Source organism: Suricata suricatta, chromosome 13, assembly GCF_006229205.1.
Source record: "Suricata suricatta isolate VVHF042 chromosome 13, meerkat_22Aug2017_6uvM2_HiC, whole genome shotgun sequence".
Lineage (NCBI taxonomy): Eukaryota > Metazoa > Chordata > Mammalia > Carnivora > Herpestidae > Suricata > Suricata suricatta.
In genome coordinates, this window is record NC_043712.1 from 18,944,107 (window position 1) to 18,969,244 (window position 25,138).

The 25,138-nt window shown below is 54.4% G+C and overlaps 1 protein-coding gene and 1 long non-coding RNA gene across 5 annotated transcripts in view; one reads left to right on the top strand and one right to left on the bottom strand.

Moving 5' to 3' along the window:
• Window positions 1-1,738: 1,738 nt before the first annotated feature.
• LOC115276547 lies at window positions 1,739-3,169 on the bottom strand. The gene is made up of 2 exons (XR_003901993.1): window positions 3,045-3,169; window positions 1,739-2,599 (listed from the first exon to the last, which is right to left on the bottom strand). It is a non-coding gene; the product is annotated as an uncharacterized LOC115276547 (long non-coding RNA).
• Window positions 2,099-25,138, top strand: part of AKNA (AT-hook transcription factor) — a 53,417-nt gene continuing 30,377 nt past the window's right edge. Inside the window, exons 1-4 of one of the 4 annotated variants that reach the window (XM_029920577.1) lie at window positions 2,099-2,165; window positions 17,387-17,761; window positions 21,021-22,072; window positions 24,472-24,546. In XM_029920577.1, the coding sequence (XP_029776437.1) occupies window positions 17,500-17,761; window positions 21,021-22,072; window positions 24,472-24,546 (1,389 nt within the window). In that variant the 5' untranslated portion in view covers window positions 2,099-2,165; window positions 17,387-17,499. Of the gene's footprint in view, window positions 2,166-2,781; window positions 3,190-9,716; window positions 9,916-10,866; window positions 11,455-17,386; window positions 17,762-21,020; window positions 22,073-24,471; window positions 24,547-25,138 lie in introns of those variants that run through there. The other 3 variants (XM_029920580.1, XM_029920579.1, XM_029920576.1) reach the window with 3 other exon arrangements.

Below are 25,138 nucleotides of genomic sequence, written 5' to 3' on the forward strand. Positions count from 1 at the left end.
CCAGTCACTGACCTGCTCCATGACCTGTGGGGCAGGTCGTGCCCTCCAGTGCCTTGACCTGGCCATCTTTCCACTCAGGCCAACTCCAGGAGACAAGAGAGTGCCCAGCAGCTGCTGGCTACTGCCTCAAGTTTGTACTCTGAGGAAGTAGGACAAGAATGAGTTTCTGGAGCTGTTGTTTCTAGAATTCTTGGCCCTGACTTGGGGGCTGTGGCCCATTGGGCATTAGGGATCCCCCTCCCCAGTGGAATTTTAAATAAACTTAAAACAAATTCCTTTGGGGCACCTGGGTGGCTCAGTTAGTTAAGCATCTGACTTCGGCTCAGGTCATGATCTCGCGTTCTGTGGGCCCGAGCCCTGCATCGGGCTCTTTGCTGACAGCTCGGAGCCTGGAGTCTGCTTTGGATGCTCTGTCTCCCTCTCTCTCTGTCCCTCCCCTGCTTGTGCTCTGTCTCTCTCTTGGACATAAATAAACATAAAAAAATTAAACAACAACAACAACAGATTCCTTTGTCAGTGGGCTTAGAAAGGTCAAGTTTCCTGACCAAAGTTACATAGCTGGTGAGTGGTAGAGGCCAAATGTGGGTGTACGGCTGCCTGAAGTCCATGTAGTGAAGCCAAAGACAAGCAGGTGTCCTGCTGTCTCCTGGAGGGACCCAGTACCATGGGCTAGGGCGGCTCTGAATAATGGAGGAGGGAGGAGGGGACAGAGGTCCACCCTGGCCACAGGTTCCTGTGGCCCTCACGTCTTTATTGGTGATGCCAGAATTCGGGCAGTGGCTAGTGTGGGGACAGTACTGCCATAACATCTCAGAGTTTGCTGCTAGATGAAGAAGAAGGCAAGAAGAGGGTGAGTTTGGGGCCAGAGCCAGAGTTCACCCAGGCAAGTACCGAGTTGGCCTTCAAATTACCTTGGTGAGGGATAGAATAGCCCAATGTGAGGAGTACACGGATGGAGAACAAGGTACCGCTCAGCGGGTCCACACTTCAGAGTCTGACACCCGGAACCAAATTCCACCTCTACTAGTTCCTGGCTGTGTGATCTGGGGCAAGTCATTTAACCTCTCTGAGCTTCCATTTCATCGTCTTTAAATGGGGAGCATAGATATTAACCTAACTTGTAGATTATTAGGATTTGCTAAAATGTTAGTTGCTGGCACAGAGTACACTTTCAGTAAATAGAAGCTGCTGCTGTGATTATTATTGGGTACGTGTGGGGGAAACTCAGGCACTCTGGAGAAGTGGGAAGAGCTTTCTTCCAAGAGGAGAGAGAACTGGCTGCAACGCATCCGGATGCAGGGCCTCCTCCTGCAAGAGTCTTCCTGCCTTGGGAGCAGTCAACCCCTGGTGAAACAGGGCTGGTGGAGGAGCTCTTTAAATGAGTGCCATTGGTTTCTTCCTTCTGGACTTGGTTCTTTATTTCCTCCCCTCAGCAGCTCTGTAGGCTGGCGTCAGGGATCCCTTTGGTGGCAGCCAGCGGCAGAACTGGGGCGGGAGCCTAGGCCAGTTCGACACTTTACACCGCCATCCTTCAGGGTGACCTCTCAGTGGACAACGGATCATTTCTGTCCTGTGCTCACCGCCCGACTTTGGGCAAGTGCTTGTCCCTCAGGAGACCTGGCTTTTCCCACCTGCTAATTAATGGTTTTTTGGACTAGCACATACTTAGTGGTGACAACACGCACCTACCTCATAGGAGAGGAGGGAGCGAAATGGGCTCACAACAGGTGTTGACATGTAAGTGCTCAAAAAAAGTTGTTTATTATTATTATTATTATTATACTGTCACGAAGCAGTCCGTCCCAGCTATGAAAGTTCGTGGTGTCTTTCTCATCGTGGCTCTGTGCAACCTTGCACAAATGTCGTAGCTCTGGGCCGCAGGCTCCGGCCCGCACTCGGGCGGGTTCCAGGAAGGACCGGAACCCGCCAGATGTGAACTTTTCAGGGCCGGAGCCCAGTCCCGGTCCCTGGGGGCGGGCCGCAGGCGGCCGCCTCTGCGATTGGTGTAGCATCCTGAGGCCCCGCCTCCCTGGGCCCTCCCCGCCCGTCACAGGCCCGCCTCGGGGATTAAGCAAAAAATCGCCGCCCCGCCCCGCGCCGGGATTGGAGGCCTTTGTTTGCCGCTCAACTCCAGGAAACCACGGGCGCGCGGCGACGGCCAGCAGGTGAGGCGCGGGGTGGGGCTCGCGGCGGGTCCCGGGCTGGGGCCGGTCCCTCGCTGGGTCTCAGTTTCTCTGTCTGGGGAATGGGGAGGAGAGTGGTGGACCGCGCCGACGGGCTCCGATCCACAGGGACTGCGCTGCTTTCTGTCTCTCCCACGTGGAAACCCCACGCGCCCGGGAAGAAGACCGATCGCCGCTCCGGGAATGGGAGGGAATCCTGGACGCGCGCTGAGGGTCCAGTCCTCACCCCGCCGGCCGCGGGGTTCCGCGGGCGCCACCTCCGGCCTCAGTCTCCACCTCCGCACAATGGGGGCGTTGGCCTTTACGCTCCCTCCAGCTGGGGCTGGTCGCCGGGCGGGGAGAGGTCCCACGGGTATCGGGGGTGGTCCTTGGCAGGGCCTCGGGCGGTGTTTGGGCTGGAGGTGTGGCCCGGGTAGCTGTGGTTACGGGGGAGGTGGGACTTCTCTGTCTCGGGATTTGTGTGAGATTCTGGTTCACCCGGCAACAACCCGCGCAGCCTGACAACTCGGAGCCGCGCACCCTCCCCGGACGCCTAACGCAAGTTTCTTTTCCTCTTTTTGGCAAGGGGGATGGGGACAGAGAAGGGCCGGCAGGGAGGATGGGCAGCTCCACAGTGGTCGGAGCTGGAACGGACTGAGAAATCAGGCCAGGCTTTCTCAGTACACAGATGGGGAGACTGAGGCCCGGAGGTGGGGCGCGTCTTGCCTAAGGGCACGGCAGGGCAGGCGCAGAGCCGGCCGCTCCCCAGGGTGATGTGGCTGGCACCCGCGGTGGCGTGCGACCTTGGAGGAGGCTCTTCCCTCCTCCTCTACCCCCGCTATTGTTGAAAGAAATGACAGGTTGGAGAGGATCATTACCTACCTTTCAGAAGCTCTTCTCAGTGATAAAGTTGGAAGGGAAAGTTGCTGGAGCTCTGAGCCCAGAAGGGTGCTAGAGAAAAGAGACATTGTTTCTGTCCTCCGGATCGGAAGAAGAAATTGTTGAAACCAAAGCATGAAGGACTGAGGTTAGATGCCTCCAGGGACTTCCCAAGAGAATTTACCAGGCGCCTCCTTGGGGTTGGTGGGTTTTATTGTTTGACTGTGGGTCTTGTTTTGTCAAGAAAGCAGAATCTGAGGGGGCTTACGTCTAGTTCCGGGAGATAGACCCCATGGTTTTTGGGGGGACTATTCGAGTTTTATTTCCAGTTCTTCTGCAGGAAGGAGAAGGTGCCCAACCTGGGGCCTTTGCCTCCCCGAAGTCCAGTGGTTTGCGTCTGAAACGTGTGACGTGGGCTGTGTCTTGCGTGGGGATTTCATCAGCTCCCACCAGCCTGCAGGCACACTCTTCCAGAAACACCAGGGCTGGGGCTACCAGAGATGCTGGGGATGGTCCTGGCACCGTCGCTGTCATGCCGAGAGGGTATTTTGGAAACTGGTGCGTGCCAGGGACTTTTCAGTTTATCCCCAGGAGGGGGGAAGGGAGTATTTTTAAAGCACCCAGCTGCATCACCAAGCAAATGCCAGGTCCTTTTTCTGTTTCCTCAGTCCTGGGAGGTGGGACCAATCTGGAGATGGAGCATCAGAAAGACCTTGGTTAGAATCCCCAGCCTGACTTCCATTCTGAAAGCCTCAGTTTTCCTCTCTGTTAAATGGGAATACCCACTCCAGTGCCGCTTTACAGCTGACGTAAGGTGGCATCATAGAAAGTTTTGCTAAGCCCACATTCCGCGTTTGGAGATGAGGAAACTGAGGCCCAGAGAAAAGAAGTAACAACAATAACAATAGTATTGAGTTACTGAGTGCTATATTCTAGCCCCTGTGCCACGGGTTTTACTGTGATTACTGAGGTGTGGGAGAGCAGGGACTATTGTCACCAGTCACCTCCTTGGTACCCAGGACAGAGTCCTACACATAGCAGGTGATCGCCTAGATTCCATCCCTTAGTGTTCACATTGTTGCCATGAAGTGGGTGTTGCTGTCCTCATTCTACGAATGAGAAGCCTGAGGTTCAGAGAGTTTAAGTCACTCACCTGAGGTCACACAGCTTTTCACTGCGTTGGTCGGTCCTTACTTTGGTATGTACAGGGGTGTGTGAGCTGATTAGGTGCGTCTCTTTCCACTGCTGTGCTAGTGATACCACATCGGTAGCTTGAAATTGGCCTTAATATGGGTATTTACACTATGGAAAATAGCAAATCAGGCCACAGATCAGGCTTTTTTTTTAAGAGAGCCGCATGTGAAGGGTGCTGTGGGATAAAGGCCAGCTTTGCTGTGCGTGGCGGCCAGCAGGTGGAGGGCTCCTGGCAGGGCAGGAGGCCCCAGGGGCACCAGGCTAGAAGGCTCCCCTGAAGCGTGGTATTTGAGATGGAAATCCTGTCTGAGACGGGGAGCCTTGCAGCGACCCTCTGACTGAGGAACAGGTCAGTTTGAGCCTGAATGTGGGGCCAAAGTGTCTGGCCTTTAACCCGACAGTGACAGCAGCCATCAGCTGGTCTTTAGGCAGGGAAAGGCTTGACCAGAGTGATGCTCTGGGAAGATTTAGCCAGCAGCGCACGCCCAAGGGATTATTAGAGGCTGAGCTGGGGGCGGGGCGACTGGGAAGAGGCTCCGGCAGACCCGGGAGCCCAGAGGAGGCGCCCAGCGCCCCTCCTGTGTGCCTGGAGCACGTCCTGTGTGCCCGGGGGTTGTGAACACCCTGTCCCCTTACTTTGCATGCATGCCTCTGAGGAAAGTGTTCCCCTCAGTCTGTAGACGAGGGCATCAGGGGTTTGGAAGAGCCACCAGATCTGGACTCAGGCCTTTCTGTCCCCAACCCCTTACGGTTTTAATTCCTGCGTCCCTCTTTCATTCCCATCTCCTTGCCAAGTGCCGGCCAAACTCTGGTGTGGTTGTCAAGAGCGACCCCTTGCTCCCAGGCCTGATCCCCCACTGGGCCCCTAGGTCCTTGCCAGCACCCCCCATTCCGGGGGAGGGGCTGGTGATCAGGGCCAGAGTGGGATGCCCGGCCGGCAGTCTTCTTGGAGTCTTGAGTCCTCAGGCAAGGGCCAAGGACCAGGAGGGATTCAAGGGCCAGGAGGCTGCACTCAGCTCCCCTCTAGGTCATGGATGCATTCAGAGGGCAATACTGTTCTTGTGGGTACAGATCCAGCTCTGCCTGTCATATGCTGTGTGACTACGGGCAAGTTGTATAACCTCTCTGGGCCTTTCCTTGTCTGTTAAATGCCTGATTGTGAGAATACGATCCGACAACACATGTCATGCCCCAAAATGTTGAGTGAGTAGGGCTTGGATCCCTTCCCTTCCCTTTCTTGATTTTCATATGTCCCCACATGTTGCACAAATGTGCAGAAAAGAGCATGTCGTATCAGAGTTTGAAAAGCGGAAGGGAGGGCACCTGGGTTGCTGAGTCGGTTGGGTGTCCGACTCGGTTTCGGCTCAGGTCATGATCTCACGGTTCATGTGGGTTCAGGCACTGACAGTGTGGGGCCTGCTTGGGATTCTCTCTCTCCCTCTCTCTCCCTCTCTCTCTCTCTCTCTGCTCCTCCCCCACTGTGCTCCCTCTCTAAATAAATAAATAAATAAATACAAACCTTTAAAGAGAAAAGAGGAAGAGCGATTGTGTGGGAAGGGAATTACGGACTATCACAGAGTGCCAGCGCTCCGAAGGGCCTCAAAGCGCCTAACCACTCTTCCCGGCTTGGCACTGGCAGGGAAACCGAGGCAGGGCGTGCCCAAGGTCTCGTCAGAGTGAACCCACTACCCAGGTGTGCGGTGGTGGCTTTGTTTGTTTTGCTGTGTTGTTATTGTTGTTGTTTAAGAACAGCGAACATTCATTTTACTCTCATTTTTAAAGCAGCTGTTATTTTTAGAAAATACACATAAGGAAAAAGAGTACACTTGCCTATAATCGAATTACTTAGTTCTAATTACTATAAACATTGAAGAGCGCCGCCCCCTCTCTCTCTCGTTTCCCTCCCTCGTTTCCATCTCTTCCTCCATATGTTACTGTTCTTTCTCTGTAATGGACTCAGACTGGATACAGATGATTTTATAAGTGGCTCGTTCCCTCGGCGTGTCGCACCGCCCTGCACCCCTGCACCCCCTTCCACAGCAGGACTGCTAACAGCTGCACGCTATCCCTTTGAACAGAAATATCATACTTTATCTCAGTGATCCCCTAGTACTGGACACCAAGGTTGCTTTCAATCTTTTCACGGGCTGCACAGTTCAGTTACGGGTACTTCAGCCTGTGCCGTCTGCCTTCGCACGGCTTGGTTCAAAGCCAGCTTCCTCTCCTGTGACACGGGTAAGATAGTCCCGCCTCTTGGATTGGCATAAGTGTGAAACAGTGACATCCTCATCCATCGGAAGGCCTTTACGTGATAGGCACGCAGTATAGCCTTGCTGTAGCAGTGCATTCATTTTTGTTGTTGTTGGACTCTTCCTGGAGCGTGAATTCAAGAGTGTGGGTGTCTGTGTGTGCAAGTGCTGATGTGTCTGTGTGTCTGTGTGTGTGTGTGTGTTTTCCTCCGTATGGCCACACCCCTCTCCTCACCCGTGCTGCGGCTGGCTGAGGAAGTCCTGGGTCCTCACCTCCTTAACTGTTCAGGGCGAAGACACTGTTCTGCCTGGACCAGTGAGCCCTGGGATCGCTTGGAGGTCCCAGGGAAATGACAGCATTTCTCTGCACTTGGGAGAGCTGGCCGTCCCTTTTTCTGTAGAAGACCCAGAGCTGGGGCTGGGGCTCATAGTAGGGAAGCTCAGAGCCAGGAAAATTAAACTCGGTCCTGTAGGGAGCAGGCCATATGGGCGTTTCACGGATATGGCCAAAGTCATTTATTCATGAGCTCAGCGCCAGCTGGGCCGTGGCCCAGGACTTGAGGCACAGAGCCTCATTTATCATCCCGACTGTTCTATGAAGTCAGTATCCTCCGCATTTTACAGAAAAGAAATCCGGGGTTCAGAGAAGTTAAGCCACTTGCCCAAGGCCACACAGCTTTCAAAGAGAACCTGGAGATCTCTGCCCACGAAGCACATATTCCATAAGCCCCTCCTCCCCCCGCCTGTACCCTACAGCCTCCCATCACCATGGAGTTTCTACCCGTGTTGGCAGGTGGAATCAAAGAACCCAGGAGATTTAGTGCTTGAAGGTCATTTCTGAACACCTCAGAAGTAATCTCATTAAGCCTCAAGATTTCCAGGCTAAGAGAGGGGAAGGCCCTTGCTCAGTGACACTCAGGCTGTGACATGGGTCTCTGCTTCCCCAGCTCTTCTCGGCCAGCGTCCTGGCCACCTCACCTACCACCCAAACTCCCTGCGGGCTCTGAGGACAGACAGCTGGGGCCAGCAGGAGGGGATGACCTTAAGCAGAGGTTTCATTTCCTTCCCAAGGAAGGGAGTCCTCATGAATTCCAAAGTTGCCAAGCCCCCAATTTTCCCCCATGGCTGGGTAGCCTTGTGGCCTTACTGTACCTCTGGGCCTCAGGATGTTGTGTTGAAGGCTGGTCACGCCAACAAGCAAGGCCCACCCCAGGCCCAGGCCATGTCCTGGGCAGCACCAAGAAAGGCGTCCTGGGCACTTAGGTGGGGCTCCAGAGGGAACGTGGAGGGAGGACAAGAAGTGGGTGGCTGGGCCCCTGCGGCCAGGAAGGCAGGGCTGTGCAGATACAGCAGTCTATGGGCCAGCACGCTTCTGGTAAAAGCACTCAGTGCTGGGGGGACCAAAGGACTGTGTGGCTGCTTTGTTTATGTTGGGTGACCAGAACCTAATCACTTCCCCATCTCTGGGTCTCAGCTCCTGTCCTGCCCACTTTTCAAGCCTATTCTTAAAGCATCTAGTGCAATGAAGGACAAGAAAGCAGTTTAGAAAAGTCCCTGAGGGTATCCATCTCTTGATTTCAGCTCAGATCGTGATCTCACACGAAGTACGTAAGTTCGAGCTCCGCATCAGGCTCTGAGCTGATAGCATGCAGCCTGCTTGGGATCCTCTCTCTCCTTCTCTCTCGCCCCTTTGCCTGTCTCTTTCAAAATGATAAATATATAAAAATTTTTAAAAAAGAAAGAAAAAGAAAAGGCCCCTGAAAGGCTCTGTGTGGAACCAGAGCCTCATTATCGATTTAGAACATTGGCTTCGTGAATCGCAATTAGTTGGTAATAAGCTTTCCTCCCAATTTTATCGCACGCAGGTATTAATTATCTCTGCAGGCTGCAACGGTGTGAGCACTGAGCATTGTCATTAAGAGGTGGATGACTGGGGGCTTCACTCTGTCCTGGCACGCACCAGCTGTGTGATTGCAGGCACGTGGCTAGGGCTCTCTGGGCCTCTGTTTACCCTCCTGTAAAATGGGGATGTCACAGCCCATAGCCATAGCTATGGCCCTAGCCACCCCACAGGCAACCGACTAGATTCAGTGGATCATCCAGTGTATATTTACGGTGCTCCTACTATGTGTCCAGCCCCCTGTTGGGCCCTGGGCATATAATGGGGAGCACTTCAGAGTTCCCAATCACCAGAAAGACAGACCTGACTGAGGTCTAATTAATTCCACATGGATCCCCAGGGAGGGCATGTGGGGTAAGTCTACAGGTTGCCTGGAGGTTCCCAGGGAGAAGTGGGGCTGGGTGTTGAGCAGCAGCACTACACATTTGTCCTAGGAACAGTGGGGAGCACCCTGCGGAGGGTGGAGATGGTGGGGGCAGGGAGGACGGGGAGAGGCTGGACCAGCACCTTCTTCACTTCTTTGTCCGAGCAGCGGGCAGGATAGAAGCATTTGCAGCCCAGACAGGCCGTGTTTGCATGCTTCTGTTTGGACCGATCGCCATGGTGCGGGGTGAGGGATGGATTGGAGGGGCCAAGAGCTTTCCAGAAGAGGTGGCGGCAGGAGCCACGTGTGGATGCAGTGATGGGGCAGGTTCTGGTGAGATTGAGGAAATGAAAACAATAGGATTGTTTATGGGGTGTAAGGGAGAGGGATGGTCACTTGTGTTCCCCCCTCGCCCCCAGGGGAGAGATGGGGCAGGTTTGGGGGGTGGCAACGTCATGAGGTCACTGGGGGAGGTGTTGCTTTAAGGAATTCGGGCCGTGGTGGGTGGTGGAGATGGTGTGCCAAGAAGGGATAAAGACAGGGGGTTGGGGGAGTTGGTGAGGCTGGGGGGTCTGGGGGGCAGGGAGACGGAACAGTGTGCTGGGGGGCTGCTTTCCTTGGTGTCAGGCGGCTGCCCCTAAGGTGGATTTGGGGTTATCTGGGGGACATGGGGGCGTGCTGGCAGCGGCAGCCACCTGGCGTTGATGGCAGTGCTGCCTGGGTTAATGACCAGGGAGGGGGGTGGGTGAGTGACAGGCCGTCAGGGAAGCCCGCCCCTCGCACAATGGCCCACATGGTCACCAGAACTGGCGGGGAGGGGCCTCATTAGGGTTTGGCCCTGCTCCACATCGGGCTGGGGGCTGGGGGCTGCCGGGAGAGCCTAACCACCCAGATGTGTGCAGGAGGCAGGGAAGAGGGCGGGGGGCGGGGTGATCGCTGGATGAGGGCCTCTGGCTCCGGCTCTGGCTTTGCCAGATGCTCACAAGCTAGCCTTAGGAAAGTCCGTTCATTATTCCTTCCTTTCCTCACTCATTTGTGTTCCAGCCCCAGCTCTGCAGTTCACAGGTTGTAACCTCCTTGACTGGGCAGTAGCCCTGAGGGGTGGCTATACTTCTTACCCCTGTTTTACAGATGAAGACACAGGCCGAGAGCAGTGAGACCTCCAAGGTCAGAGAGCTGGCAAGAGGTGGGCTGGGATTGGAACCTAGGTCGACACGGACTCAGGACCCATCTTCCTTCCCTGCTGGTTTCCAAATCTGGCTGCTCCGTCAATTGCCTGGAGGGCTTTTTGGACCATACAGAGGCCTGAGTTTTTCCTTTTTCTTTTTGTTTCCTGAATCAGAACACCTGGACCTTCCGTGGGGCCAGCGTGGGGAGCCAGACCCTCGGCCCCCGCTCCTGCCTCTCCTTCTTGGCTCACTCTGCTCCGGGTACACAGCCCAGCTGGTTCCCACCTTGCCCTCTGCACTTGCCCTTCCCGAATAATCTGCTGCCTGCCTTTCCTGGGACTCATTCCTGCCTCTGTCTTCAGTCCCTTACTCGAATGTCACCTTCTCAAGGAGACCTTCCTGGCCATCCCAAACCTTCCGCTCGAACCCCTTCCTCTCCGGGCCACAGATGCTGGTCACCTGGAACACTTTAACATTGCCAATGCCCAGAGACTGGTTCTGTTGGTCTGAGTGAGCCCCAGGCACCAGGCTTTACCCACAGCAGCCTGGGACATGGATCAGGGCTCCGTTGCACCCCTGTCGATTTTACCCATCCCTCTCTCCACGTTTGTTTATTGGCCGTGTTTCCGGTGGAGTGGAGCAAGGACTTGGCCTTGCATATTCCCAGTACCCTGAAAAGCACCCAGCAGGCAGTCGGAACGCAGCAAGTACCTGTCAGATGAACAAATGGGATGAGGGAAACTTGGGGAAAGGTCACTTGCTCTCTGATAATCTCTGGGGGCAACAGGGGAAATTCACCACATCAGGCATCAGTCACTGCCCCTCCTCCCAGGCTGCCTACCAAATCCCACTGTAGCCACGGGGCCCAGGGTAGGGGAGGACGGTGGTGGGACGGCAGGGGGCGCTGCGGCCTCCCCGAGGCATTGGGTTGCAGGAAAGCAGACAAAGTCAGAGCTGCAAGGGTGCCAAGCACGCATCCAGGCTGAACCCACGTCGTGCGAACGAGCACCAGGGCCTGGTGAGGGAGGGAGTCTGAGCCAAGGCCATGCCCTTGAGGGTAAAGGCTACCGAAAAGGCGCCCTGAGGGCTAACGCTGTTGGAGGCCTCCTCCCAGGCTCCGGGCTGCGCATGCTGTGTGACCTTGGCCCAGCCTCTGACCTTCTCTGGAACTTCAGTGTCCTCGGTCTGTAACGTTGGCAGAGATGGTCCCAATCCCTGAGGCTGGGTGTCTCTGCAAGTCCAGAGCTTGCAAGGGGTTAAGCTCCGCCTGCTGACTCTCACTGTGCTCTCGCAGAGCCCCCTCCTTCTGACAAACACTTGTAGGAAATCGGGCTGGGCGCTTCCTGCCCAGGCGAGGCGGCCTCAGCCGCAGCAGGGGCGGGGAGAGGTGGGGAGCGATGCTGCTCCGGCTGGCAGAGCGGCCTGGAGGCGGGCCAGGGCGCCATGGAGGCGGGGGGCGCCCCAGGTTTGGAACAAAGACCTCATGGGCAGGTCCCCTGAGCCTGGGCCAGCAGGACGGCGGTGGTGCCCGAGAGAGGTAAGGGAGTGAGGAGGGCAGGAGAGGCCGCCTTCCCTCTTGGCTGGCCAGTCAGGGACTCTCTGGGACAGTCAGGGCAGCTGGACCAGCCCAGCCAGGAAGTTACAGCTGTGGCAGCTGTTACTACTTTGGTCCCAGCTCTGGGAGTCCGCCCCCCCCCCCCCCGGGGCATGGGTGGATTTCAAGGGGATTTCGTCAAGCTTCCGGGTGCTGGATCCCAGGCCTGAGCTCTGATTCTGATGTCTGTGAACTTGGACAAGCGCTGGTCCCTCGCTGTGCCCAGGGCATCCTCACCAGCACATGCAGAGTTAGTCCCTGGGCTGCTAAGGGGCCTCAGAGGTGATGCTCAGATGAGGGGCAGGCAGGGAGGCAGCAGGGGGTCCCCACTAAAGAGTGAGCCCCTTCTGTAAGGGCCAAGGGAGGAGCAGGCACAGCCCAGCTCTTCAGCAGCAGCCAAGGGTACCCTTCCTCTTTCTCTGCGGCCTCTATGTGGAGAGAGCAGGGGACAGGAGGGAATGCATCCAGCTGGTGCTTCCACAAGGGACTAGGTTTTTGCTGGGAACCCCTTGAGTACCGTAGGTCTATGCCCTTCCAGAGGGCAGCTGAGTTTGGGGCCCTTAGCTCAGGGAGGGGCCCTGTCACCTGCTATGGGTAGTCTTCCTTCCCCTTCCTCCCATCCTCCCCCCAAGTCTGATGGACTTGGTTTCAGAGTTCTGATCCCTAGGTTTGAATCTCGGGACCGTGCTTCCTGTCCTCGAGGTCTTGTGAGAGCCAGCCAGCTCTCAACGACTCAGTTTTCTCAAGTGGGGAGATGTGAGGGTGGACGTAGGAGCAGGGAGAAAGCACAGCCCTGGCTGGATTAGAAGGGGCCTCAGAGGTGCTTGCGGAGGCAGAGGTGGGCTGCATGGCTGCCGTTGGCATAGGAGAGCCTGAGAGATTGAGCCAGAAAGACGAGGGTCCTCAATTGGGGGTGCTGAGGCGGGCAGAGGAACCCTGTGGAGGGGAGCGGTGGCCGACCCACTTGGGAACTGGAGAAAGAGACCCGAAGGGGCTCATAGACCCTTGAGAGGGCCAGGGGAAGGGAGAGAGGAGCCACACAAAAGGAGAGGGGAGAGGTCGTGCTTCCCTGTGAGGCTGGTTTCCCCAACGCACTCACGCAGGGACCTTGAACCTGACAGCCCAGCACCTGAGGGGATTTAGTGCTCTCAGGGCTTTTTGTGGGCTCAGCTGCTACATTGCATGGCTGGGGCCTTCACCCAACCCCCCTGGCTTTCAGGAGCCGCCCTGCGGCCTTCATACAGACTGACAGGAACAACCTAGCCTTTGCCATTCAAGGACCCCTGCCCAGAGCTCTCTGTCAGGTTCTGTTCATATTTTAGACCTCTGTGCCTTTGACTATGTTGTTCCCTCTGCCTGGAACGCCTCCCCCCACCTTTCTCCCCTGCATCCTCTGTGTCCAGCTTTGTGCCTCCTTCATCAATAACCCTCTGGATTGTCACCCACTCCCTTCTCCCCGCCGGAATTGAAACTTCGGAGCACTCTGACCCATTTCAGCGCTCCTTGTGACTGCTCTCGTGGTTGGCACACAGTAGAAGGTCATAGATTTTCTTCAAGTTAATTTGCATCCACTGGGTGTTCAGTATACATCTGTGTTACTCTGTGGTGGGTCCTAAGGATGGAGGAGGGGGCGTTTAGCCGTTCTCAAGCTGCTGCCTTCAGGAGCCGGAGTCAACCAGGAACCTCCCGGTTCATTTAGCTACCGTCCAGCCCGCCCTCACCGGGCAGTCCTTACGGGATCAAGAGTAGGTGGTGTTCTCTCCATTTTACAGGAAGGGAAGTATGAGCGTAGCCGCTGACTGGGAAGCAACAGCCCCAGGCCTGGGACCTGGCATCCAGGTGCCCAGCGACTTCTCTTTCTCTGCCCCCCAGTGAGGGCAGGTCCTTGGCACCCAAGTGTGTTTGACGGACCCACTGAGTGGCTGTCTGGGCACCAGGCTCCGAGGCCCGGGGCTTGCATGGATGACAGAGGCCTTGCTCAGGAGAGGCCCCCAGGCTCCCGGGCCTGGGGAACACGTGTTCAGCTCCTGCTGGTGACCGCGGCAGCCTCTGACGTGCAGCTGCCCCTGGTCGCGGTGGCTCTCAGCGAGGACTGAGTCATCCCGGGAGACAGGATGTTCCTCTCTGTGCACCCAGAGGCCTCTGTGATTGGGCAGGCGGCTTTGCGGCGTGGCTAGAAAAAAACCCTTTAAAAAGTCAAAAAAAACCACATGCCGCCCTGGCCCCTTCCTCAGTGGAGATTGCAGGAAGAGAAACGTGGTGGCCCTCAGCCCCTCCCATGCCTCTCCAAGAGGCAGGGTCCAGAAGGCCGAGTGGGCCCGAAGGGGTGAGCCTTGCCAGGGCAGGTGCTTAAATGCAGATTCCTGGGCCCTCTCCCAGGGCCGCTGAGTGAGGCTCTCTTTGGGTTGACCTAGGAATCTGCATTCTTAGGTACTCCTGAGAACACTCAAGCTAGAGGCCCACTAGCAAGGATTCCCAAGAGAGGGACAGCCGCCCCCCTGCCCTGGCCCCCCGGAGGCTATGGGAAGCAAGGATTAGAGCTTCTCTTTCAAAGATGTTTTTTTTAATGTTTATTTTTGAGAGAGCGCAGTCGGAGGAGGGGCAGAGCAAGAGGGAGACACAGAATCCAAAGCAGGCTCCAGGCTCTGAGCTGTCAGCACAGAGCCCGACACGGGGCTTGAACTCATGAACAGTGAGATCATGACCTGAGCTGAAGTCGGACACTTAATCGACTGAGCCACCCAGGCGCCCCTCTTTAAAAGATTTTAAAAGATTTTTCCATCGCATCTTTTTTTTTTAAGTTTATTTATTTTGAGATAGAGAGAAAGGAGCAGAGAGAGGAGAGAGAGAATCCCGAGCACTCTTCGTGCTGTCAGTGCAGAGCCCAACACGGGGCTTGAACTCACAAACCATGAGACTATGACCTGAGCTGAAACCAAGAGTCGATGTCTAATTGGCCGGGCCACCCAGGCACCCTTCTACTGCATCTTTTTAAGAATTCATTTTTGGATATATTTTTCCTAATATATGTATTTTTTTCTATACAACAGCATGAGGACTCATGTATCTAAGGGTATCAAGAGAGTGAAAGAGCAAATCTATTTTTCTGACGAGTTTTGTGATTGAGAATTGGAGATCACTGGCTCAGATGAATAATTTCAAGTCAAGCCATTGTTCCATGCCAACCTTCAGTTTTCTCTTCTGAAAGATACTTTTCCTGTGTCCTGCCTCGCTGTTTGGGAGGAGGGCGGGTGGAGAATGTGCACCCAAGTTTCTAGCCCAGGGTGGGGTCCGGCATATATGGTGGGGGCCGTGGGGAGGCCCGCTGGGTGATCTGGAGGAAGTTCTGGGTGGGGGGAGACAGGAAGACGGGGGGCAGGGGAGAGGATGAGGCCCCCCGAGCCCTGGTGGAGGTTCAGGGGTACAGCCAGAGGCGGTAGAATGGGATTCCCTCCCTGCCTCACCCCTGCCCTCTGAGGAGGTACAGCCTTGCTTGCGATGCACCGTTCCCCGGGGAACGTTCTATCCAGAAATAGTTGCCGGCTGCCTGTTCCCAACCGTATAAATCAAGGCTCTGACCGAGACTCACATGCTCAGGAGGCTGCTGGGCCACAGACCCGTCTCCCCCCCCAGGGAGGCCTAGGATTCTACACCGTGGTCTCCACGGCACGGAGGGAAGAGCCCAGGCCTGGGCCGTGAGGTGACCTGTCACCCCAGCCTTGTCTTGACAGGTCGGTGGCTTCGGAGGAGGGCCCTTCTGCTCTCTGGGCCTCAGTTTTCCCACCTGTAGAGGGAGGATTTTGCATGAGCTAATGAGAGGAGATTGCTGCTAATGGGAGTTGTGGCCTGTAGCGGGAAAGGAGGGGAGAAGAGATGAGGGGGAGAAAAGGAAAAGAGGGGAAGGAGTGAGGATGGAAGGAAGGGGGAGCCCTTCTCCAGCCACTGGGCCCTCTGCAGCCAAGCTCCGTCTTCTGGCTCCTTTGCCCCAGGAAGTCAGAGGTAAACTGCTAAGTGTGCTATCCTGTGCCCGGAATGCCCTGAGTGGACCGAGAGGCCCCCTGGATCTGGACGCCACCTCCCCTTGCCCACGCTCTGCTGTCAGAGTGCCCGGGCCCTGCCCCCATCCCACAGCCATCCAGGGACTGCTTCCCCATCCCCCTCCTGCCTCCACGCCTCTGCACTCTGTGGACACACACTCTCTCTCTCTCTTTTAAATTTAGGTGAAATGCACATCACAGAAAACTAACTATTTTATTTATTTTTTTAACATTTATTTATTTTTGAGAGAGAGATCGAGCAAGTGGGGGAGGAGCAGAGAGAGGGAGACAGAATCCAAAGCAGGCTCCATACTGTGAACACAGAGCCTGACACAGGGCTCAAACTCATGAACCGTCTGTGAGAGCATGACCTGAGTGGAAATCAAGAGTCGGCCTCTTAACCAATTGAACCCACCCAGTGCCCCTATTTTATTTATGTTTATTTATTTATTTTGAGTGTGTGTGTGAGCTGAGGGCGGGCAGAGAGAGAGAGAGGGAGAGAGAGAGAGAGAGAGAGAGAGAGAGAGAGAGAATCCCAATCAGGCTCTGTGCTGTCAACATGGAGCCCGACCTGGGGCTCTATCTTACAAACCATGAGATCAAGACCTGAGCTGAAATCTAAAGTCAGATACTCAACCAACTGAGCCACCCAGGTGCCCCAAAATTAACTATTTAAAATTTTTTTTTAAGTTTTTTGAGAGAGAAACAGAGCATGAGCGGGGGAGGAGCAGAGAGAGGGAGACACAGAATCCGAAGCAGGCTCCAGGCTCTGAGCTGTCAGCACAGAGCCCGACTCAGGGCTTGAACTCACAGACTACCAGATCATGACCTGAGCTGAAGTCAGATGCTTAACCTACTGAGCCACCCACGCGCCCCCAAATTAACTATTTTAAAAGTAACCATTCATTCCGTATATTTATAATGTGCAAGCGCTACCCGTGTCTAGTTCCAAAGTGTTTTCATCACCCCAAAAGGAAAGCTCATGCCCATGAAGCACTCGCCCCCCATTCCGCCCTCCCCCAGCTCCTGGGAACTGCCAGGCTGCTTTCTGTCTCTGTGGGTCGGCCTGTTCTGGAATTTTAATAGAAATATGGCCCGTGCCTGGCTCCTTTCACTCAGCACCATGGTTTTCAGGTCCATCCCTGTGGTGGCATGTGTCAGGTCTTCCCTTTCAGGGACTGAGTACTAGTGCATTGTACATGCACACCACACACTGTGTTTCCACTCATCCGCTGGTTGACATTTGGGTCGTTTCCACCCTTTGGCTGTTGTGAATAGTGCTGCTCTGAACGTGTGTGTACGTGCATCGGTTTGAGGACCTGCTCTCAATTATTTGGAGTACTGGAATGTCCCAGTGTGAATTCTTAGCCGAGGGGGTCCGGAAAGCTTCCCAGAGGAAGTGGCTTGTGGACCAAACCTCCCCCCTCCCCCTGGTGCCAGCCCCCCAGCCCCCCAAACCTCCCTGCTTCTCAGGTCACGCTCACCTTGATCTGTAGCTGCTGCCTTTCCGCCTGCTTCATCCTGGGGCTCTCGGTTCTCATGTGGGCACGGAGCCTGGCCTACGGTGGGAATCGCTGGCATGGGCTGACCTCTTGCCAGGTACGGAACGGACTCTGGCTCCGTACCCTGTATCTCGGGTAATCGTACAACAGTCTTGAGGGAAGGAGTATTCTCCCAGTTTTCCTGAAGAAAATGAAGTTGGCGTGACTTGCTCCAGGTCACACAGCCTCACGGGCTTGGAGCCAGGAGCTGACCCCGGGTGTTCTGATTCTGGAGTTCCTCTGATGCAGGGAGGGGACAGGAGAAGTGACGCTGTCCCTTGATTGTGTCCCCGACAGGCTGCAGGCAGCATGGCCAGTACTGAGACGAGCCGGCAGTGACTCAGGCGCCCACGGTGGCAGCTCTGTCTCCTGAGGATGAAGTGGCCCGAGTGGAGCACGGGCTAGGCCCGATGGCCAGCTCCAGGACGGAGGTGCGCTGGGCCGAGCCCAGCCTGGGGAAAGGGCCCCGGCGGCGGCGCTGGGCCTGGGCCGAAGAGGAAAAGGATGCCAATGGGATACGGGTAAAAGAGGCGCCCTTTCCCAGTGCCACCAGCCCTGAGCTCCTGGAGGACTTCCGGCTGGGGCAGCAATGCCTGCAGCCACCAGCGTGGGGCCCGGACCCCCCACCTGCTGAACGCCGGGATTCCCAGTCGGGAGAGTCTGCGGGAGAGGGTGAGCTGGGCCCCCACCCTGTAGCTGTGCCCCCTGAGCCTCCCACCTCCTGGCAGGGGGTGGGGAGTGGAGGGTGTTTCAATGCTCTTTTTTCAGTGAAAATCCATGAAACCTATAATTTAAAAATGTAAAAGATTTGAGTTACAAAAGTGGTAGTGTCCATTGCGGAAATATCAGAAGAGACAAGCAAAAAGAGAAAAAACTAAAAATTGCTGATTACCCAGAGAAATGCTTCTTTCCGTATATTTATATGCAAATGTAATATGCGTAGGGAACCATATTCTGCAAACCACGCTGTAGTGCGTAGTTGCTTTTGTGGAACTTAATGGACCTGAGCATTTCCCCTGCTCATCATATATCTCTCCACAAGACATTCTTTTTTTTTTTTTTTAATGTTTATTTTATTTGAGAGAGAGAGAATGAGCATGAGCAGGGAAGGGGCAGAGAGAGAGGGAGAGAGAGAATCCCAAGCAGGTTCTGTACTGACAGCAGCAAGCCCAACACAGGGCTTGAGCTTACGAACCTCGAGATCGTGACCTGAGCCAAAGTTGGATGCTCAGCCGACTGAGCCACCCAGGTGCCCTTCCCCAAAGTCATTCCTAATGCCTACAGAGGAATTCCCTGGTGTGGGTAGACCGTGATCCGGGGGCCCATCTCTTGCTGGGCATAGAAGTGGTTTCTCATTTTTACTATTATAAATAATGCAGAGATGAATGTCACTAGTACATCTTTGCACATTAGATTTGATAATGACCTTGGTCATTTAAGTTGCCTGGTCCAGGAGTTATACCCATTTTTAAGATTTCTGAAAATCCCAATGAGCAATGAGAATGTTGGCATCCCTTATTTTCTAAAGAAGGCTTTGCTTTACATCAAGACCAGATTACACTAAATCCCTAGTCCTGCTGAGAGGTCCCTTCTCTCTGAGGCTTGGTTTCCCGGTCTGTGAAGTGGGGGTGGTGAGAGCTTGCTACGTGGTGTCCGTTGCACGCACACTATGGTTGAGATGCCCTGACTTAGGGTTCTGTGACTCAGGCAGGCCCCTGTGGCTGGCAGAGCAGTGCCCCGACCCAAAATTCTTTCAGCCATGTCTGCTTGAAGTGAGGTGTGCCCACAGTTACCCACTCAAGAGCCATTAAGCCCCCCGCCCCAGGGAAAGGTGACGGGGCATCCAGGGAGATGAAAGGGCAGAGACATCTCTTCCTGAGATTACATGCTAACCCTTTGCTATGATGTAATAGCTGCTGCCATGTCCCTTGCCCTTGTGGTGTGCCAGCCACAGGGCTGGACGGAGCGCAGGTCATGTCTGCTTCCCTCCTGACCACCTTCTGCCAGGTAGGAGGGGCTAGTCTCAGGTCCAAGTCAGGGTTGCCAAAGAGGTGCGCAACTTGCCCATGGCCCCCAGGAAGAGATCAGAGGAGCCAAGATTGAACCCAGGGCTGCCTGACTCCAAAGACTGCTTTCCTCACCACACTGCATGATGCCCCACAGCAGAGACTAACTCGCCAGCATGGCTGGGACTTTGGTCCTCAGTCCAGCACTACTCTGAGCCCACTGCATGATCTTTGGCAGGTTACTTAACTTCTCCGGGCTTCACATGTGCTGCTGTAAACAAGAGAGACTAGCTGAAGGGAAATTTTAAGGAGTTGAAGGATGTAGAGGTGCCAGGGGGAAAGGCCAGAGGGGAGCAAAGAGTGATACAAGGGTTCTGACAAAGGTGCGTCAGCCCAGAGCAGAGGGTCTGTGCTTGATGGTATCCAGACTGTGTCTTGTGAAACTTTTGGTCTATTCCAGAGGCTGACATAGGTTCTAGGACAAAGTAGGTGCTCAATAAACATTTTTTAAATTGACTGCATAGATGATGTACAGATGGATGGATGAGTGGATGGCTGGATAAGTAGATAAATAGGTGGATGGATGGGTGAATGGGTGATGGATGGTTGGATAGGTGAATGGATAGAAGGATGGCTAGGTGGGTAAGTGGGTGGGTGGATAGGTGTATAGATAGAGGGAGGGAAGGATGGGTGGTGGACAGCTAGATGGATGGATGGGTGAATGGGTGATGGATAAGTGAGTGGGTGGCTAGATGGATAAATGATTGAAAGGATGGATGGTTGGATCAATAGGTGAGTAGGTGATGGATGGGTAAGTGGTTGGAAGGATAGTGAATGGATGGGGAGATGGATATTTTTATTCATATTGTGTCCATATCCCTACTATGTAATAATTACAACTCTCCATTTTCTGAGAACTTTGCATACTGTATTGTCCTCTTCCCTCCCTTCTCTCCTTTTTTCCATTCAGTCAATAAATAGTATCTACTCTGCAAATACAATAGTAAACAGAACCAGAGGACGTCCTTGCCCCTGTAGAGGTTACTGTGTAGTGGGGGAGAAAAATATTAATGAACCAGTCATGTAAATAAATAAAACCTGGAGCTATAAGTGTTTCAAAGTAGAAGTATTCAGACCTGTGAAAAGTCCTATAAAAGTATTCAGTCCTATAAAAGGAAGAATCTGACCTAGTTAAGGAGATCTGAGAAGAATTCCCTGGTGAGGTCAAGGTTGAGCTAATGCCTGAGAGACAGATAGGAGTTACCTAGGCAAAAGGAGGGAGAGAGGACTCTGGCGGAGAAGATCAGCATTTACAAAGGCCCTGTGGTGGGAACACTTTGGCATGGCTAGAGCATAGTGGGACTGAGGGGGACCACAGGAGAGAGATGGATCAGGAGGGCTAATTGGGGATGGAGACCAGGGTCTTAGGACCCTACTCTGTCTTGGGAACAGGAGTATACTGATGGAGGATGAGGGTGAGGATTAAAGGGAGGATTCAGTGGCTACTACCGTGGTCCGGGCAAGAGAGGATGTTGGCTAGAGCAAAGGTGACATGAGACGTAAGAGCAGTAGGTGAGTTTGAGAGCTCAGTAGGAGGTCATTGTGACAGGATCCAGTGACAGAATGGGGAATGGGGGTTGGGGAAGAGATGGCCAAGGTGCTTCCCAAGTCTCTGGCTTGCGCAACTAGATGAGACGCTGAGACAGGAAATACTGAGGGGACTGCCAGGTTTGAGGATCAGGTTTGGAGGACCTGGGACAACTAGAGGGGGTCAGGTAAGCTCTTGGCCATGTGGGGGGATCCCTGGGATCTGTGCCATCCCTACATGATGTGGAAATTAAAGCCCAGAGGGGTGAACTGACTCAAGTAATGTTACACAGTGATTACAGACCTTGTACATACTGAACTAATCACCTGTTTTCCAGACTTTGAAGTAGAGGATGTGGACAGCCCAGAAAGTTCCACCTTGCCTCTCAGCTGGCTCCCCCAGCAGGGTCCTCAGCAGGTCATGACTGAAGGGGAGCCGGATGAGACCCTCAGAGGTCCTGAGGTGGAGGAAGCCAGAGAGAGCTCCCCAAGATTGGGGCATGAGACTGGTCTCAGCTCAGGGGACAATGGAAACACCAGCCCCATGGCTGTGGGCTGGGATCAGGATACAGGCTGGGGGGCCTCTGGCAAACAAGCCAGTAGAGACAAACTTCCAGAACATTCTGAGGTCAACCCAATGGTTGACTTCAGCTCTGCAAGGTCCTGGAGCAGTGGGACCGTGAGCCTTGACCACCCCAATGACAGCCTGGATTCTACCTGGGAAGGAGAAACTGATGTCCCCCCGCCCACTGCTCCAGAAGAAACTTTACCACAGAGCTCCAGCCACCACCTCCGAAACCCAAACGCCAGGAGCGTTGCTCTGGCAACCCCCACGGAATTCCAGGACTCCTCAGGACCCCAGACCCAGAGCCTCCAGGGTCCAGTGGACAAGTGGAAAGAAACTACCAGCCCCTCCTGCCCTCAGTTCAGGGACCAAGCCTGGAAACAGACACGGACATCACCTAAGCCACTACCTTCTCGGTTCACCGGCTCCGTCAGCCCACCGAACCTGCCTAGGCCGGCTCGGCAAGGCAGCCTGCCACCCAGGCAGGGGGCCACCTTGGCTGGCCACTCATCTTCTGATGCCCCCAAGTATGGCCGGGGGCGGCTAAACTACCCGCTCCCTGATTTCTCGAAGGTGGGACCCCGGGTGAGGTTCCCCAAAGATGAGAGCTACCATCCCCCCAAGGCCAGGAGCCACGGCAGGCAGCCTCAGGGCCCGGCCAGGCCACTGATCTTCAAATCACCTGCTGAGATTGTACGGGAGGTACTGTTGAGTAGCGGCGAAGCCTGCCTGGAAAAGGACCCGCCTCCTACCCACCCCATCACCAGGGTACCCCAAGAATTTCAGACTCCTGAACAAGCCACCAAACTGGTCCATCAGCTCCAGGTAAACTGGACTCATTTCTATAGGTGTGTCCCCAAGGCACGTGTCGGCTTGCGTTCGACGCGATTCGGGTGGGTGGCCAGGAATCCCCACCTGATAGAGGGAGGGTTGTGCCCGGGCTGTGAAGACAGTCCCAAGCCCTTTGCTCAGAAAGAACAGTGCTTGCATTCATGCCACAAGGGTCGTCTGTGTGTACTCGCTTCTAACTTCTGGCATGAGAAACTCAGAACGAACGCACCCGAGAAATGGTATAATGAGCCCCCATGGACCCATCACCCTGCTTCTACCCAGGTACCTGCCACCCAGCCCTCAGCAACATTTTTCATCTGTGGCCTCACCTCTTCCTCCCACTCACCGCACTGGAATATTTGGAAGTGAATTTCAGGTGTCAGATCATTTTACCCAGAAGTACTTTAATGGGCGTGTCTAACAGACTCTATCTTAAGCATAACCATATCATTAGCATACCTAAAAGCTAACACCAATTCCTTAATGTTATCTAATGTCCAGTCAAGGTTCAGGTCTTCCTGGTGTCTCATAAATGGCTTGTTTCTTGCAGTTGCTTCGAATCACGGTCCAAACACAGCTCTTCTGTCGCACGTGATCAGTGCGCCTTTCAAGTCTCCCCCCACTCCGACCTCTGTTTCCTCAAATCTCTTGCTTCCTTGTCATTGATTTGTTGAGGACACCCGTTGTGGCCTCTAGGGTCGCTCATATTCTGGAGTTTGCTTCTAATATCTCTTCATATGTTCCACTGTCTTCTTCTTGTCCTGTAGATCACCGGTCCAGGTGCTAGAAGCTTTTTTTTGGGATGCAGTTATCTGTTTATTTCTTTGCCAGACCATGCGCTCCCTGCGGTAGTGATGTGTTTGGTGAGAGCATGTCCCAGGGCGTCCATTCAGGAGGCACGGGATGCTTGCTCTCTCTGATTTGTGAGGTCAGGGGTCACCGACGGCCATGGCCTTGATCTTGTCTTCCGTTTGGGGTGACAAAGTGGTAGTCTCCTAATGCAGTCATTCCTTCTGAATTTATTTGATGGGAATGTTCTTTATTTATTTTTTAATTTTTTTAATGTTTATTTATTTTTGAGACAGAGTGTGAACAAGGGAGGGGCAGAGAGAGAGGGAGACACAGAATCTGAAACAGGATGCAGGCTCTGAGCTGTCAGCACAGAGCCCGATGTGGGGCTTCATTCTATGAACCGTGAGATCATGACCTGAGCTGAAGTCTGACACTTAACTGACTGAGCCAGCCAGGCACCCCTGGAAATGTTCTTCAAAGTCAAATCTCCCTGCATCAACTATTTGGTTACCAAGGTCTCATTCACGTGGGACACACAGACCAAATGCTTGATTCTCTCCTGACTACGAGCTTTCAGAACAACGCATCTGTTTCCCAACATCCTTCAAAGGTGATCGGTGCCTTTTGTTTTCGCTTTTTCTCCGTCGTGACTTATTTGATGAAGCTGGTCAGTTTTGTTTAGGGCAAATAGTAACTCCGAGTCAGGCAGTTGTGATCAAGTCTTCTGTGGGACCCCTGGATGGCTCATTCCATCCACCATTTAAGGAAACACTTATTAAAGGGTGCCTGGGGAGCCTGGGGGCTCAGTCGGTTAAGCCTCCGGCTTTTGCTCAGGTCAGATCTCACGTTCGTAGGTTCGAGCCCCGCGTCAGGCTCTGTGCTGACAGCTAGCTCAGAGCCTGGAGCCTGCTTCCGGTTCTGTGTCTCCTCCTCTCTCTGCCCCTCCCCCTCTCATGCTCTGTCTCTCTCTCTCTGTATCAAAAATAAATTTAAAAAAACATTAAAAAAAAAGGGGGTGCCTGGGTGGCTCAGTTGGTTGAGTATCCGACCCTTGGTTTTGGTTCAGGTCATGATCTCATGGTTCGTGAGTTCGAGCCCTGCATGAGGCTCTGTGCTGGCAGTGCCGAGCCTTCTTGGGATTCTCTCTTTCTCCCCCTCTCTCTGCCTCTCCCCTGTTTGCACTCCTCTCTCTCTCAAAATAATTAAACTTAAAAAAAAATTAAAATTAAAAACCACTGACTAAGCGCATGGCCCTGAAGCCCAGGGAATAAAGCAGTGAGGAAGACAGAGATGGGCCCCAGCCCCAGCACTGACAGACATGGGCGCACAGAGCTGTCCCAGAATTTGGTAGTTGCATCTGCAGTCACAGGGGTTGTGTATCAAGGTAAAGCAGCCCCCAGGCCCTCATCCCTGGTGCAGACCCTCCTGCCGCCTGTCCCACTCACGACATGGCCTCGGGGTGCGTGTTGCACAAGAGCCTGGCAGGGTCTGCTCGGCTCCCGGCACTGAGCTCTTAACACTCTGAGGAGCCCTTTGGGGGGTGGGCGCGCGAGGGGTCTCATGGCGAGGCGCGTGACCGTGTCCTTCTCCATCTCCCACAGGAGGACTATCACAAGCTACTCACCAAGTACGCAGAGGCGGAAAACACCATCGACCAGCTGCGCCTTGGGGCCAAGGTACTGGCTTGGGTAGGGTGGAGGTGGGGCCCTGGCCCCCAAGAGGTGACACCCTCCCGTGGTCTTTGTTCCCACCTGCTGAGACCCTGGGGATAGAAGAACCCTGTCCCCAGGCCACAACAAGGTCCCTCTGTGACCTTGGGCAGTGACCTAGCCCTCTCTGGGCTCTATCTCCTTTATTGTTGATGAACTTTGATGCTCTTGAATCCTAGAATCTGGGGTTCCCAGTATTTTCACCAGAACAGCACTCGGGCTCCCCTCCTAACTCCATTACTGACCAGCTGTGTGACCTCAAGGACGTTTCCTAGGTTCTCTGGGCCTCAAGGTTTCAGCACAATTTCTGCTCAGCTTCTGGTGCTTATTTCCTGGGCCTGATCCTTCCTGAACATCTCACGCACAGCCTCCCCCCTACCCCCCACCGAATGTCCAGTGTGTGGCAGGGGGAGTGAGGAGGGGGAAATCGATCCACCCCCGTCCTGCCCAGCACCCACCTGACTTGGGAGGAAGCTGTGAATTCTACCCTTGGGACCTTCCCCTTTCTGGGGGTGAGGCAGGAAGTGGGACCTGTTATAGCCACCCGTGGCTTCCTGCT